The 16961-nt window shown below is 39.1% G+C and overlaps 1 protein-coding gene across 3 annotated transcripts; it reads right to left on the bottom strand.

Moving 5' to 3' along the window:
• Positions 1–2068: 2068 nt before the first annotated feature.
• On the bottom strand, positions 2069–13797 carry tcp11l1 (t-complex 11, testis-specific-like 1). Of its 3 annotated transcripts, none has more exons than XM_021318976.2 (11): positions 13488–13797; positions 13330–13401; positions 13036–13164; positions 10444–10576; positions 10209–10329; positions 9854–10074; positions 9461–9597; positions 7330–7502; positions 7051–7232; positions 4361–4533; positions 2069–4260 (listed from the first exon to the last, which is right to left on the bottom strand). In XM_021318976.2, exons 3-11 carry the CDS (start codon positions 13154–13156, stop codon positions 4037–4039), a joined length of 1485 nt encoding a protein of 494 aa, XP_021174651.2. In that variant the 5' UTR covers positions 13157–13164; positions 13330–13401; positions 13488–13797; the 3' UTR covers positions 2069–4036. The 3 variants fall into 3 exon arrangements, with proteins under 3 accessions (XP_021174651.2, XP_036008102.1, XP_012723089.2); XM_036152209.1 differs by lacking the exon at positions 13330–13401 and having other exon boundaries at positions 13488–13552; positions 13660–13797; XM_012867635.3 differs by lacking the exon at positions 13330–13401.
• Positions 13798–16961: the final 3164 nt, after the last annotated feature.

The raw sequence follows: 16961 nt of genomic DNA, 5'->3' as shown, positions 1-16961 counted from the left end.
AGACTCACCTTCAGGTTGGTGCTACAGAGCGATGTTGCTTGGACCAACCGGGCACAGAGACAAATTCTTTGCCAACGCTGCCTATTTGATCAATTAATAATCTTTACTGTCATTATATGCTACCATAATGACATTTTTGATAACAGTCGAGTACCCCGATCGATACCATGCTTATTTGCAGCAATCCAGTCCTCTTTTGTTAAAATGTACACAATCATTTTTACAAGAAAAAAAATATTTTTTTGCATATTTTCCTTGAAATATCTTCATTGAGAGCAAACTGGAGCACACATCTAATTCCACGGTGTATGAAGCAATATGGTGATTAAACCTGACAATATACGGATTTGGCTAGTTGTCTCATCTCCATTGTCTGTGCATGCTTACCCTGGCAGAGCCAGGGATCTTCAGCAATCATTGGGTGAGAGGCAGGGTGCAGCCTGAACAGCTTACCATGCCAGCTCATCACAGGACCAACAACTATTCATGCATGCACACACTCATACCTCAGGGAAAATTTTGAGAGACCAATTACTGTGGGAGGAGGCCGAAGTACCTGGAGAGAATCCCCGCATGCCCGGGGAGAAACTTGCAAACTCTTCGCCTTTGAGGGTAGCTTTAACTTTCAGCTGAGCTTGAAGGTGTTGCTTTGAGAGCGGGAACTTCTTGCTCAGTCCTCAGCTTCAATGTAGGCAGCAACTCCGTTTCCACTTCATGGCTTGGGTTGCTGGGTTGACCTGAACTAAACCTTTCAAGGTAGGTTTCCGACTTGTAAGGTTAGTTCAACTAATTTTTTGTGACTGACATCTCTAACTGCCAACTTTCACCAACACGGATTCTAACACTCGTTCTAATGATATCTGGATGAATGTCGGGGGGAATACAACGGGGGCGTTGTCATTAAATCGACAGCCAGATTTTTTTGTGCACATGTAATTTGCATCAATGAGTTATAGACATCTTGACAAGAGGTTTTGATTTCATCTTCGATGTTCAAAATGGGAACGACAAAGCAATACGCCATTAAATCCGGCAGATGTGTGTTTATGTCTGTAAGTCAGGAAATGGCTACGAGAAAATAACTGCACCTGAATTTGCCCATTGAGCACTAATTCAACACCTTAAAGCAGAAAATACAAACAAAGCTGGATGAAAACACAAGTGGAATATACTACCCCACACAGTGAGCAGATGGGTAAGGAAAACAAACAGAAATCTCAAAAATTCACATTTCGAGAACATCTGCTTTTGCTTTTTATTGTAAATTTTAGGCTCCTGCAAGAAAAGATAGTTTAAATACTTTCTTTTCTGTAAACACATCTGTTTCAGTCTTTATCTGTACATTTTGTACAATTGAGGGGTACAGTTATTTTAGAGTGTTGTGTTTTAAGTTTTATAAAACATAAAACAATGGATTAATATATGATGTATCAAACTCAATTTTGTGTCAACTATTGTCATGTAAAGAGTCATATCAGGGAAGTTCTAGGTAAAATCAATTTGGTCAAATAAAAGTTTTAACAGTACAAAATTGACTTTTTGGTTTTGTCTTAGTTCTGAATCTATGAACGATCATCTGGTAAAAGACCATTTTACAAAATTAACATCAAATGAAAGCATACATGTGATTTCTGAGTTCAAAAATAATATAGAGGAATGTCTAAGTATAATCATTTGAGCTTTGTCTGAATAAAAGTGCAATCCAGTTGAGGTGGGATTTGCTTTACTTTTAATTTGTGTCTATTTTTGTATCATTGCTCACGTGCAAACTAATATAGGGTCAGACAAAATAAAAAGTGGCTCAATACTTTGTTTCACTAAAGATAAGATAAGTTAAAACTAATTCCTCAGAAAAATGACTTTTGGGACGTTGGGGAACTTTTGAAATTGATGCTCTATCGCCATCTACTGTTACACTCGTGTATTACACGCATACGACCTAAATGGTTTTATTTTCATCCTTTCTTTCATTGTTGTAGAAAAAAAAAATATCTTCAAGTGTATGATATTATTGATGCACATAAAACCGGTTAAGGATATATATATAAGGATAGTAAAAAATAACCCATTTATCTGCAGGAAAACTGCTTTATTGGCATGTCCAATAAACACCTAAAGACAAATAGCAGTTAATACAATCAGTCAATATTTAATGTATGTGAAGAAGAGCTAACAGAACATACGAAATTCGTACTCATGTAAAAATAAACAACTGTCAGAATAAAACTGCTGAGGATCTCAAATACAGTAAATAAAACTGAATAAGAACTAAAGCAGATTAACACTGAAAACATTTAATGAGCAGTTGGCCCTTAACCCAGCAAAGTTCCCTTTGATAGGTTAGTTTGTATCTAGATAAATTGGTTTATTCTTACCTTCAATATCTTTTGAAAGATTAAAACTTGCTCTCTGGATAAATTGAGGACACAAAAATGCTCAAGTCCACCCTTAATGTGTTAGATTAGTCTGCACCTGGAGATCTTGAGACAAGCATTTCAGCCTCCGGACCCAAGTACCTGGAGGTAAGACTACCTGCAGAATTAAAAATTTTAAAGGTTAACTTGCTTAAGGTTAATTGTATGGATCACTGTGGCTCTGTTATCTCTTTTATATCATTTATACGTAAGGCCAAACTAACCTAGTTTAGCGTATAGGGAGCAGCACAAAACCTGACTAGAGATTCAAAAAACTAACAATTAACAAAGTCTAGACTGACTGAAATAGCTTTCCAAATTATCAGACAAACAGAGGGTATTCTCTGGGTTTAAAGTACCAATAAACACAAGAGACCTAAAAGCACAAAGGAACACATCAGCAGTATATGGTTGACTTACTTTGCTCACCAGCTTAGCTGACAAGGAGAACTTATTTTATTTACAGCGCTTTCTAAAAGGTATTCATGCTCCTCCTCTACATTTGTCACGTTAAAACCACAAATTTCATTGAATCTCAGAGATTTTAATCAGGTAGGTAGACCAAAACAAAAGTAGCCTATGGCTGTGAAGTGCAAGGGTAAAGATTCTCTGAAAAGGTGTGGTGCTGATTTATTTTCAGCACCATTTACTCTAATACCCCCAAATAAAATCCAGTCCAACCAACTGCCTTTGGAATAATAAATAATAAATATTAGTACGGTGCGTACTAATCCAGTGTCAAGGCCCCGAGGTAAATCAGAGAAGATTAGGAAATAACAGCATGAAAACCAAGGAACAAAGCAGATGAGTCAAAGATAAACTAGTTTAAAGCAGCGTACGTCCATAAAAACAACATCCCAAGCATCTCACAGGGAAAATGGAAAGAGGATGGCACAACTGCAAACCTCCCATGACATGGCCACCCATTTAACTAACTACATACAGGGCGATATCAGAAGGAAACAAGCAAGCAACAATTAGCAAGAAACAAAACAAACTTCAGCCCCTAGAAAGATGATTCTACATGGTATTAGTTCAAAATAGTCTGAATACATATGCATAGCAAACTTTTCAAATATTTATTTAAATAAAAAAAGTAATACCAAGAATCCTTGTCCTTGCACTTCATTAAACGGGCGTCAATTGGTGCTTGGCTATCGCAGAAAAAGTCCAATAAATCACATCGATATTTGTGGTTATAATTTGACAAAAATCTGGAAATGTTAAAGAGAGACGAATGCTTTTGCGTGGCTCATACTTATAGATCTCATACTCTGCCTGGTGAATTGCGACATCTGCGGTACGTGCACTTTGGCTCTCCCTCCCTGGTAGCAGTACTCGGTAAGTTAACGCAAGCATTGGTGTTTTAAAACGGACACTTCTAAGGTTTGACACTGAATAGTTTGATAGTGAAGAAACAACACCGCATTAGTAAATGTAAGTGGCATTGTTGTGGTTTGATCAGTCTAAGGTGCTCGCTCTGCAGGGCTGCCTTTCCTCTCACGTTACAGATCAGGCTGCTTAACCCTTTTTTCCTCCACATCCAAACCGTTGCTAACGAGGGAAAACAGAGGAACTACAGCCCACTTTTCACCCTGATGCTGCTCCATATCTTGTGCGGTTTATGTCTCTGTGCTGGGACTCTCCCCGGGTGCCGGTATATTCTGGAGGATCTTTTGGTAGAACGGGGAGAAGACCAGCTTGTTGTAGTTGACCAGGCGACTGAAGCGGACCGAGAGCTCCTTTAGTTCCCTGCTGACCGGAGCCAGGCCTCCAGGGAGAGGAGGAGGCGTCATGTGTTGATTGGACTCCAGAGAAGCCAGGAGGTAGCTCTGAATCCGAGAGTCTAGGAGGAGGACGAAGGAAGTTGCAAAATTAGCGGGATAAAAGAGCGAGTGGAGATGTACTTAGGAAAAAAAAAAAAACAAGTGAGAGAGCCTCGTTACCCATCAGCTTGTGGACTGTGTTGTCGGGCTGGTTGATGGCGGAGATCTGCCCCTTCAGTGTGCTCTTACGCTCAGCTGAGAACGGCGGGAAGCCATGCTGGCTTAAACAGTGGCTCAGGTCGACACACAGTTTCTCTCCGATGGTCGCTAAGGCCTCCTGCATGCTAAAAGATCTGGGGGGGGAGAAACAAAAGAAAAAACAAAGAGTTCAAAATGTTTCCATTCACACACAGAAAATGTCATTTGCTTCTCGAAATGGTGCTAAACATCAACAAACAAACTAATTACTGACATCAGTAACTTTTTTTTTAACTTCCAACAAGTATTAGCAGTAACACAGAGTGCCTACACATTTTTACATTTTTAATCTCTACATACACGCAGATATCTTTGCAATGATTTGAGTTATATATATTTAGCACAACAGCATTATTAAATTAATAATCTTTGTGGACCACCAGTCTGTTGAATAAAGCAATCAATCAATCAAACGCAAAAAGTGCCAAAACAAAGACCACACGGATTACTATCAGTTTTAAAACTTTACCTTGCTTAAGGAGTTAATGATCAAAAACTACACAGTTTAACCTTGTTATTTGCAGCTCTGTCATCTGGGAAATGTGCATTATTCTTTTTATTGATGCCGAAGCTTTTTTTTTCTGTCTTAAATGAAAACAAAAGAAAGTAGCTCAGGAATGGTGCATGGCGATGACAACATTTCAGTGGGTTTTGGTTTTTAGAATCCTTCACCATTTCACACCTTTGTCATTTTGTCCATTTTGTCCCTAGTCTCTTTGGTTACAAAACGAAGCTATCGGAAAGTTTTGTACCGATCCTGCATTAATGCGTACCTGCTTTGACATAAAAATAATTTACACCACTAAATATAAGTCTGTGACTCCACTGAATCTTGTCAATTAGCAGGTCACTCAGGAGTTATTTTTATGTGACCAGTAGTCATATTCATTCACTCATATTCTTTATATTTTTTAAGAATGGCACGGGACAAATGTAGATCACAACCAAAATGAATGGGAATATTATTTGTTTTAGTTGTTCATCAGAATAGTTTACTAATAAAGAAATAGAAGGGGACAAAATTACAGTAGATAACTATGAAACAGGGACATGAATTAGTAAAGATATATGAAATGGTGAGGGGGATTTTAGTTGGATGGATGGTGTTAATTTGCTTCTTTATGCTGACTCTGTGCTAAGCTTCTACAATGGAAAAAACTGTGTTTCTGTTCTAGACAACCGCACAACCGTCTGTTTCTCTCAGGGATTTCACCGTTTCCTCAAGCCACTTCTCTGTGTAGTCTAAGGCATCTGAAAAGAAAAAGGACGGTTTTATTCTTCACAGCAGCAGCAACAGTCTATCAGGCCTCTCCAGCTCATGATTTTCTACCTTTAATTTTCTACCTGATTGGGGGGAAAATACCCCCCAATCAGACTTGTGTGTCTTCGGTTAAAATCTTTATTGATGTTTTTATTCAGTTTGTCCATTGTGATGTATTTTGCACACTTCACAAAACAGATGCAATTAGCAGGTCACTCAGGAGTTATTTTTATGTGACCAGTAGTCATATTCATTCACTCATATTCTTTATATTTTTTAAGAATGGCACGGGACAAATGTAGATCACAACCAAAATGAATGGGAATAGGGTGCTATACAAAACTTTCAGGCAACTACTTACAATGAAAAAAATATACTTAAGATTTGGACCCTTTAAGGTTATTTGTTTTAGTTGTTCATCAGAATAGTTTACTAATAAAGAAATAGAAGGGGACAAAATTACAGTAGATAACTATGAAACAGGGACATGAATTAGTAAAGATATATGAAATGGTGAGGGGGATTTTAGTTGGATGGATGGTGTTAATTTGCTTCTTTATGCTGACTCTGTGCTAAGCTTCTACAATGGAAAAAACTGTGTTTCTGTTCTAGACCTCACGCACTGGCTTCAAACTTGCAGGGAAAACAAATGTATAGATGCATGGATAATCAACATGAAAGGTAACTTTGGTTGTTTGATATTTGACATGTAAAACACGCAAAAATCTGTTTGGAAACCTTTAAGAAAATATTCAAGAACCACATAAAAACAGAATTTGACTGACACATCTTGGCATCAATGTTTGGAAATGTGCAAATACACTGAGTCCTTGAAATTATGACACAAGCTTAAGAAAAAAAGGAAACAACCAAAACTCATCTTCTCTTACAAATTACAAGTTCAGTAAAGAGACTGTGAAGATAAGCAAATACAGTTTAACAGTTTTAGAAGTCAACACAATAAATGGGCTAAAATATTGTGTCTCGATGTGTAAAGTTGGTGGAAACGTACCCCAAAAAGTCTACATGCCACACTTTAAACCATTTTTCATAAAATATTGTAAACCATCTCTTTTTCTTCCACTTCACAATTCTGCACTTCTTCATCCTGCTCTATCCCATTAAATAAATACAATGTGATAAAGTTTGTGGTTGTAGCGTTGCAAAATGTAATAAAGTTTAAGGTGAGTGAATACCTTTATTTATAGATTTGCTTTAGTCACAGGTAAGTTCATAAACTGTTGATCTCATCTCAACATAAAGACTTAACAGCTGCTGAGACTTCAGGACCTATCGTTTACTTTAAATAGTTGGGCATCAGAGCATCTGCGGAGCAAATATTTGTACTCACGGCGTGTGCATTTCTGTGAATATGACACTGACAGTGTTTTTAAGAGTCTCCATCAGTCCTGGCAGCCCAGAGATGGCTTCCCCCGTGGTAGTGTAGACAATAAGGAGCACAGAGGAGAGCAGCACTAACCGCTCAACCTCCTGCTGCATCTCTAGAAACCGAACTTGATCCATCAGCACCGTCTGGGAAACAAAAATGGTATTCCCAGGTAAGGAGGAATAATAATAAAAGAAAAACATCCATACTTGTGAGGAAAGTACGGAAACACTGAGCATTTACCTCTGGGAAAGGGTCCGAAGCATGGTCCCACTTGAGCAGGCGAAGGTATGCATGATTGTGAACATTTAGTGGGAGGAGTGAAGGGGGGCCGCTGGAGGCAGCAGCACAACCGTCTGTTTCTCTCAGGGATTTCACCGTTTCCTCAAGCCACTTCTCTGTGTAGTCTAAGGCATCTGAAAAGAAAAAGGACAGTTTTATTCTTCACAGCAGCAGCAACAGTGTATCAGGCCTCTCCACCTCATGATTTTCTAACTTTAACAGATGGGGAAAATATCCCCAATCAGACTTGTGTGTCTTCGGTTAAATTCTTTATTGATGTTTTTATTCAGTTTGTCCATTGTGATGTATTTTGCACACTTCACAAAACAGATGCAAGACAAACAGACATATGCGCATTATGAGGGATGTCACTAAAAACTCGAGATGTTAAAATTGTCTGGTTTTACCCTTTACTGACTGGCCTGTTGAGAAGTAGGTGCGCTTTCACACCAGAGCTGTTTGATCTAATTTAAAACACAAGAGAAGGTGTTCCCTGGATAGCCCTCTTCTTTTGGTCAGGGCTGAAAACTCATCTGAACTCTGGTGCAGACCAAACAATCAAACTCCCGTCTGAGTTTACGTTCAATGGGAAGCGGGCTCTGGTGAGGTTTGCTTAGGGTGGGAAAGCAAACAGACTAACCTTTGAACCAGATGGCAAAGCAAAAATAATTGCATCATACATGTAAGATTTATGGGAAAACATAAGATCTCAGTGCTTTTAAATCATCCCTCAACCTCTGTGTAACCATAGCAGTTCATAGTCTCTCCTCGCTGTCTGTTTTCTGGCTGCCACATAACAGCTCTCTGGCTCATTTATAGCAACTTGTTTTAAAATGCAATACCCGGGAAACTCATTCTTCCTAGTAAAAATTAACATTTCAGATTTCCAGAACGGCATTCCTCCTGTCTGTAATGAACAGTTCAGCAATCTAAGTAATCATTCTTCCAAGGACAAAGGACAAATTGTGCCTCAATGTGTATAAGGTTTGCAGCTTCACCTATCCAGAACTACATCACTACTGTTATCTTGAATGAAGACTGTGGGTAGCTGAGCATAAGGAAATGGGTCTCTTGAATGGAGGGGGGGACCTGTCCAAGGTGTACCCACATCTCTCCCAATGACTGCTGGAGATGGAAACCAGCTCCCTGCGACCCCACAAAGATAGGAGGGTTTAGAAAATGGATGGATGGAAGAATTTTAGGAGGAAAAACTCACATTTCAGATATCTATTATTCAAATAAATGATAGATCCATTATTAAAAACAGCCTGTCATGCGCAATTGCTGCTCATACTGGACAGCCTACCCCCCAAGCAAGCAGCTAATGCAACTGTATGACTTTGTTTAAAGCTATAGTTGCTAATCCGGGTGAAACGGTCCTTCCATCCTCACAGTGGTCAATACAGACTATTGACCACTGTGTAGTTATAATATTATTTCGGTATTCCTTGCCTCACAGCAGCGAGCGAAGTGATTATCTTGGGATGGAAGCACCCTACAACTTTTCTAATAGCCTTTTTTCAGTTAGTGAATGTACCATGCAAAAGCCCTACCAGATCACACTGCAACCATCTTTGTTGTGGATGTTGTTAGTGAAGGAAGGCAGACTCAGCTATTTTAAGTATCTAAAATGTGTGATCCTTTAAAAGAGTCCAATCCTGCATTGGCTATCATGGAAAATGCTGACCTAGGAAATGTTATTCTTTTGGAAATCTCAGACCTCAGGTAAGAGTCTACTTAGTGTACGTGTAACACATCCAGAAACTGATGTTAGAAATACTAACTGCACTAACACTACAAATAACTAATAAAAGATGCTAAAGAAAGTTTAAATATTTATTCTGTAATAATTAATGGTTTTATTATATGAGTGAAATCCTGGTTAAACACAGAGCTAAGTAAGATTGACTGACCTCACACACACACAAACACACAAAGTCACCTCTGCTCTTATAGTCATACTTTGCAAAATAAGTCCACAGGTAAAAATTCACACATAGAATAAAACTCTTGGTAGTACCCCTGACTTGATATCCTCACTATACCTGGGGTATATAACAAAAGGGATTTTTGTAAAGGTGCCATTCCTTACTTGGTTGTTTCTCCAGAAACTCCTGAAACTTGTTCCTCTCATACTCAACCGACTGCTGCATGAGATGCGGCTTGATGCTGTTCAGGGCAAAGTTAGCCATGTCCACCTTCATCAGGTCCAGCACAGAGAAAATGGCCCTGAATGGAGATTAAAAATATGCACAGCTGGGAAAAAAAACAAACTAACTCTGATGTCACTGCTTAGCATCAATGTGATCCTTAAGCCCTCACAGTGTGTGCATTTCTATTTCCTCTCCATGTTGCCATTTGACAAAAGGGAACGTAATTTCACAACAATCCGACTTGTGCACTGATGAAATAACAGGGTCTAAGACTAAAACTGCATCTTGGCAAACACTTTGGTAACAACAGTTTGCCTCTCAGCACGACTTACTTCAGCAGAGGCACAATCTCAGTGATCTGCTTCAGTTTCCTGATGTCCTGGTCTCTGAGGGGAGCGCACAGGGAACCCATCATCTCAACGATAAACTGGGACAGCTGGCCGATATCGAGAGCTCCGTTTTCAGCCTGCTGCTGGATCAGCGGCAGATCCAGAACCTCTTCGATACGGGAGTGCAGACGTCCGTGGCCCAACAGCAAAAAGGACTGAAGCGTCTGCAACGGTGGTTGAATGGAAAAATACAGAAGTATTAGATCTGAAAAAGGATGAACATTCACATCCTCAAATTCATAATGTTCTTCTTAACTTAAATATCCTCCTTATCAAGCTTAATCAGATCAATCCTCACCTCTTTGATCTCTCCTAGAAGTTTGATGGCATGTTCGTATGACGGCGGATCCTCCTTCAGCTGAGTCTCCAAACAGTCCCAAAAGGCTTTGTGCATGGTCTCTTTCACTATGTGCTCCAAGCTGTGCCAGAACAATAAATATTTTTCTTCATTCTGCAGCAGTAAAAGTCTCAGTAAAAAGCAAACACCCAGAAGACTGCCAAGCTTTTTTTTTTTTTTTTTTAAAAACCCTTACCTTCCTTCTGGAAGCTCTGCGGGCTTGATTTGCCAGTCCTGGTTGACCATGATTTCATGAGCTAAGGCCATGTTGGTTACCCCTTTAGCAGTCTCCATAAGCTCCTCCAAAGAAACAAACCTGGGTGGGCTGGCTGTGAGAGCATAAAATGAACTCATTAAATTACACAAAGCACTGGTATTTCTCTGGCGCCGCGCGAGCAGGCAGCTTGTTCAAGCAGCTCCCCACTCAGCCCTGTGTTTTTCTTTTATAAACATATTTTTTAGATGTGTTGTTTCTGTTTTTTCCTCCTTGCTTGTACACATTATGGACAACTTTGTTTTTATGCACCCATTGTTTACACCAGAAATCAGCTGTCAGTTATTTGTAGCTCCATTGCATGGCCTCCCAAAAATGGCAACCAAGATTGATAATGTGTAATACGAAGAGTGCTACACATTATCAATCTGGGACCGCTCCTATCGAATCCATTCAGGAAAAGGAGGGAACTATCTGAGCTGATTGGGCAAAGCGACACATAGTGCCCGCCTACCAAATATTGGGTTTAGCCAATCACAGTATTAAATGAAAATGTAAGAGCAGGCACCATGAGAAACCACATCAAGTTGCACTGGTCAAGGCACTTCTTGCTGTTCTTTTTTCAAAGAAGAAATCATGGATTCTGACAAAACAGATGTTAAAGCTGCAGGTACGTGTGCGTCCTCCTGCACAGCCGTGTTTGTTTGGGTGCGGTTGTGGACTCAGTAGCTCTTGCTTTTGCCACAGCTGGTATGTCCCACCTTAAACCATAATACTGCAATGTGATTGGCCCAACCTGTTTTTGATTCTGGCCGAACGATTGAGATGGGAGCAGGCCGGAATGGATTCTCACATGCTTGTGAATGCAGAAATATCGTGAGCATTTAGTTTGCTGGCAAGGTAAGCGCCTCCTGTCAAGTGACCCAATATTTCCTGTGAGCTGAGGAGGAGGAGACGTGGCACCAATGCAGGCACTATGCACCACAAATATAGGAGAATTTACAGAACCACCTTTCTATCCATCATCATGCGAAATGTGAGATCCCTTTCTAACAAAGTAGGTGAATTGGCACTGCTAACCCAGCTACAGAGATGCAGCCAGGAGAGCAGCTTGGTTACACTATCCGATCTGTAGCAACTCCAGACACACATAATCGTGGATGGTTTTCCAATTACTCCGTGCTGACAGAACCAAGGAGAGTAGCAAGAAGAGAGGAGGGAGTCTGGTGGAGTCTGGTAAGGGTGATCAGACACTCACCCCTACCTGACTGGTCACTGAGGGCTGTGTTTCTGACAGGCTGGTCACCAGCACCGGGGCCATCCAGGGAACTGTGCTGACTCTGTTCCTCATCACCTTCTAATCTGCACACTTCTCTATCACCTCCCCAGGCTAACATCTACAAAGGTTCTCAGATGACCCTGGCATTGTCGGCCTCATCACAGGTGATGACAACTCAGACTACAGACAGTGGACACAGGACTTTATGAACTGAGTCCAGCGGTACCAACTCCTGATCAATGAAGGGAAAGCCGAGGAGCTGGTGGTGGATTTTCACAGGTGTGAACCCAACCCGCCGACACCAGTCAACATCCAGGGAACTGACATTGAAATGGTGGATTCCTATAAGTGATCTGGGTGTTCACCTTAACCTTAAAGGTACACAAATACAAGTAAATATATTAATGGACAAAATGTCAAAATTATGGTCCTCATGGAAAGCAAAACACCAAAAAAAGTGTATAAAAGTTAAACTATTCCATAAAACGAAACAAAAGCCAGTATAAAACTATACAAGATAAGATTGTGAGTTATTATAATCAGAAAAATCCCCCCCGACTCACTCGGTCCTCAGATCTTCTGGAAACCCTTTCAAAAGGCAAGGAACACATTAGAAAATGAAAGCCTTGCTGTTTCAGTCAATCTTTTTTTTGGGAGATTTGTCACGGCTCTAGTGGCTCGCTTTTTAACACAGTAGGCTGACAGGAAGAGGGGTGAGATAGGGGGAGATACATGCGGCAAAGGACCGCGGGTCAGAGTCGAACCTGGGTCGCGCTACCTGCTGCGCCACCAGCACGCCTGTTTCAGTCAATTTTAACCCTACTCACAAAATCCATAACCCCACATGTAAAAGAAAACTTAAAATACAAGACCATAACATTGATTTGATCCTAAAAAGAGAAAAATTATAAAATTACATGGATTTATAGACCTCTCACAAATAAGGTATTCAGTCTATCTTAGAAATCTTTTTACCTACAATAATGTATATTCAGTCACAAATAATAAATGCTTCTCAGAGAGGCACATTTTTCAGATTAAAAGTACCTTTTGAAAATATAATTTAAGCAGGTATTAAACATAATTCCAATTCTAATTTGCATTCAAATTTTTTTTTTGTTGGTCTAACGATGTGTTAGCTTTAAGCAGAAACACCATCCTAATTAGCAGAAATAAAGACTTGAAAACATCAGCATATGTCTAAATAATGTGCTTCACCTAGTATACTAAGATAAATTAAGGTTTCCATAATGTTCTCATTTATTAAATTTAAGTGTGCGTAATGCTCTCTTCACCAGTGTTGCCTCTGTTGGGGCTCGGCGTGTTGGCCCTGGTCCTCTTAGTCGTAGTCTCCTCAGATACATCCTTTAATGCCTTGTCTCCTTCGCCCTCAAAGCGGTCTGCCTCCTTTGACATGCTCGGTTCTGCAGGACAACAGGTGACACACAGGTGAGTCAAGCTGCAAGGATTTTTTTTTTCTCTCAGACCCTGATGGGTAGCTACTCACAGCCACACAGACAGTCAGGTTATTAAACAATGAAGCTGTGACTCTGTAGCAACTGGAAAGTTGAGGAAAACATGGTACAAACTGAGGAGGATGTGAAGATTTGTTTTGATGACATCATCCACAGAGGAAGAGGAGGGGTAAGAGGAAGAGAATGCTACAGAGGTAAAAACGACAGAAGTAAACAGCTCAAGGCTTTTTTTTTTTTAAATGGTGTGTTTCAGCATAGTCATCCACGTTTACCTTCAAATCTGAAGCTCAGCCTTATCTGCAGAGCTCAACTTCTTCACCGTCAGCAGCTTGACTCTCTAAGCCCACAACAACAACAAAGCCCTGTATGACACAGCTATTCCTTTACAGCTCAGGTAGAGCCTTAAAAATCACTTCTCCCGGATTATCTCTACACCTTCCTCACAGTTATGGCGGTGGTCTCCGACAGAAGCACGGTCGTGTTTTCCAAACGGGGAACTCGAATTAATTCACGTCGCAGCTCCAATTTTCTCATCAGCTCATAGCAACCGCTAACTAAAGCGACACTTCCTGTGAGGGGCGGGGCTAACGTGACGTAACAGCCGAGCCCTCGACACGCACGCGAACTCAGAAAGCCACCCTATCCGAGCAGAGCGGCGAGGAAAGTGAAGAAGATAGCTCGTCCAATCACGATCTTTGCTTTACTGAGGTCACGCCTTCCTTTTTTTACTTGGACACGCCTTCTTTATTTATTTATTGCATTTTCTGTTTATTTTTGTTATTAACATAAAATTCAGAACAACGTACATAAAATACTAAAATACAAACTCTCTTGGAGGATGTCATAACAGCAAATCACAAGCAAGGGGATGTGAGCTAATGATAAAATAAAATATAGAACGAGGAGCAAAAGCCATTTAGAACAAAACGTTTTTAGAAATCTGGCATAAGATGATTATAGCAGTTCTCCAGATTAAAAAAAATCTAAAGGTTTTGTCTCTTTCATTATAGCCATCTAGACACACCAATATAAAGTTTTCCAATATTAATGTCTGTTATCACAATTAACCAAAACCAATTTGTGACATCCTTTGTTGCAGGTGTACCTACTTGAAATATTACGGTACTTGACGCAAGTTACATACTTGGGTTTTAATTTTAATTTAATTTTTTTTATTTGAGATTAGCAAAACTGTTATTGTGTTGAGGCTTTTGTATTTCGTTGAACCATCTGAGCCACAATATGGTTTGTGTCAGATGAGGGTGAGGAAATTGATTTTGCTGACCAGACTCCATTGTTAGGAAGAAAGGAGACAAGTAAGTCAGACACAAGGCTAGGCGGTTAGTACTTAAATAAAAGGAGTTTATGCGAAGTACGTACGGATGAACGTTCTAGGGTTACTCAAAGGAAGGTGAATTTTAATTATTTAATTTAGGAAGGGGAATTAAGATATTAATTTGAGTCCAATCATGTTGTCAAAGAAATTGATACGAGAAACTGGTGGATGCAAAAGTTATTCAAGATGGGACTTAATAAAATGCAAAAATGAAGAACAGCGGAACAAGTATTGCAATTTGAAAGTATTTGCAAGAAAGTATGGAGCCCCTAAAGGGACATTGAAGAGAAAAAAAAACGTTCTGGTGCAAACCAGAAAGTAATTTTTTTAGTTCCCTTCTCAATGTCCTTTTAGGGGCTCCATAAGAAAGAGACGTTTGAGAGAAATTTTCTAGGGGAAAATAAAGTATAACATGGAGTTGGACACTTGTATTTGGCATCGAGGAAGATCTAGAAACACTTAATCAAAGCATTCATGGAGGCTAGGTGAGGATGATCAGAAAATAATATTATTATAGAATATTTGACAGTTTATGACGGGGGGTCCCAAAATGGAGGGGAACCCAGAGTTTAAGAAAGTGTAAATTATGAACAGATCAAAAGTTGTAACTGTGGAAGTCAGTACATTGCGACATATGGAGACTGTGAGATCAGGAGGAGAGCTGTATAAAATTCAAAAAGTGAAGGTAGATATTGGATTATAACATAATCTATGCTGAGGCAGTAACAAGAGTTCAAGGACAAAAGACAAGGACAGAAATGAATAAACTAAATCAAAACCCAGGAGGCAGTGATAGATGGTAAACTAAGATGCCAACAGGTAAGACTACTGAAAATAATATTATCTTTATTTTTTATGTGATCAACTGCACAGACCAAGTTAAGCACAAAACAGAAAAAAATGCTCACCACAAATTAAACATAAATTGAAGAAACTTGGCTCAAACTAACATTAGGCTTTTTTATTTGAGGAAATGGAAGTTCACGCAGGGACACGAAGAAGGTACATGGAGGTGGATGTGTAACATCTGTGAAAATAGAAATTAAGTATGGAGTCTTGGGGAAAGGGGAAATTTGGAAATTACATAAGGTTTCAAATAAAGTTGGGGCTGTAAAATAGTTTGCTTCTACAATCCCTGTAAAAAGTTCTCAGTAGAATTATTAAAGGAAATTAGAACAAAGATGGAGGGGAATATGATCTGATGTGGAGATTTTAATGTGCAAGGTAAATTATGAGGATGAGGTCATAATGAAAGAAAAGGAGAGGTGCCTGAGGAACCAACAAACGCAACATCTGGTATGCCTCAACGATGAGAATGCACAATAATTGATTTTAGGAATGGCAAAGAGCACTGTAGGTGTTAGACTTAACTCTAGTGTGCATATGGAAAGTTGAAAAGGAAACAATGATATCAAGTGAGAATGACCCCATCGTGACAGAATTTGGTCAGTGTAAGTTTGGGATTAGACAGATCTTCAGCAGTGCTGACTGGGAAGATTTAGACAGATCACTGACAAACATCTGAGGAAAATGTATCTTTATGTAGATATTGACTGAATCACATGTGTGAAGCCATCCTAGACGCTGAAAGGCTGTCAATTCAAAGGAAGGTAGGAAAACACAAAATTGCACGTACCTCCATGTGAGGACAGAAAAACTCTTAAATGTAATACAGTCTCTGTATAAACCTTTAAGGTATCAAAAGGTACTCATAGTGTACATAATTTTATTAAATACAAAAGGTTCTAAGCAAGGGTAAAAAAAAACCCACAAAAAGGCAAAGAAGGTATTGTTGAGGTTATCCAGTTTTAGTTGACAATGGATTTACAGCAATAACGTATGAGAAAAAAAAAACAGGAATGTTTGCACACACTATTATCAAATGTCATGGTTCAGAGAACAAGAATAATGGCTGAGAATGAAGAGACACAACAATAGAAATAATATTTATTGGTCCACAGTTGGGAAATTCAGATGTCCCAGCAGCAAAGTGAAGCAAATGGAGGCTTGCAGATACACACAAAAGTAAAAATAAAATAAAAATAGGAAAATAAAAAAACATAAAAGTATAGATAGATAGATAGATAGATAGATAGATAGATAGATAGATAGATAGATAGATAGATGGCAAATGTACAATTCACTAAAAAAATACTTTATTGCAACTAGCAAACTCAGATTAAAGAAATTTACAACTGGGTAGGATAATTAAAAAAAAAAGTGCATGTAGATTCATGCATAAAAAACAACACATTTGCCAGAATGAAAATGACAATGTAACAATCAAGTTGAGGAAAGTTTATTTATTTATTTGATTTATTTTTTTTAGTGGGGCTATTGCTATATTATGGATGTTGAGTTTTTGTAAAAGGAGAAAAATCTATAGCTAAATTGTCAACATTTTATTTAC

Source organism: Fundulus heteroclitus, chromosome 2, assembly GCF_011125445.2.
Source record: "Fundulus heteroclitus isolate FHET01 chromosome 2, MU-UCD_Fhet_4.1, whole genome shotgun sequence".
Taxonomy (NCBI): Eukaryota; Metazoa; Chordata; class Actinopteri; order Cyprinodontiformes; family Fundulidae; genus Fundulus; species Fundulus heteroclitus.
The sequence above is the reverse complement of the archived record's forward strand: the minus strand, read 5'-3'. Positions and strand labels throughout refer to the sequence as shown.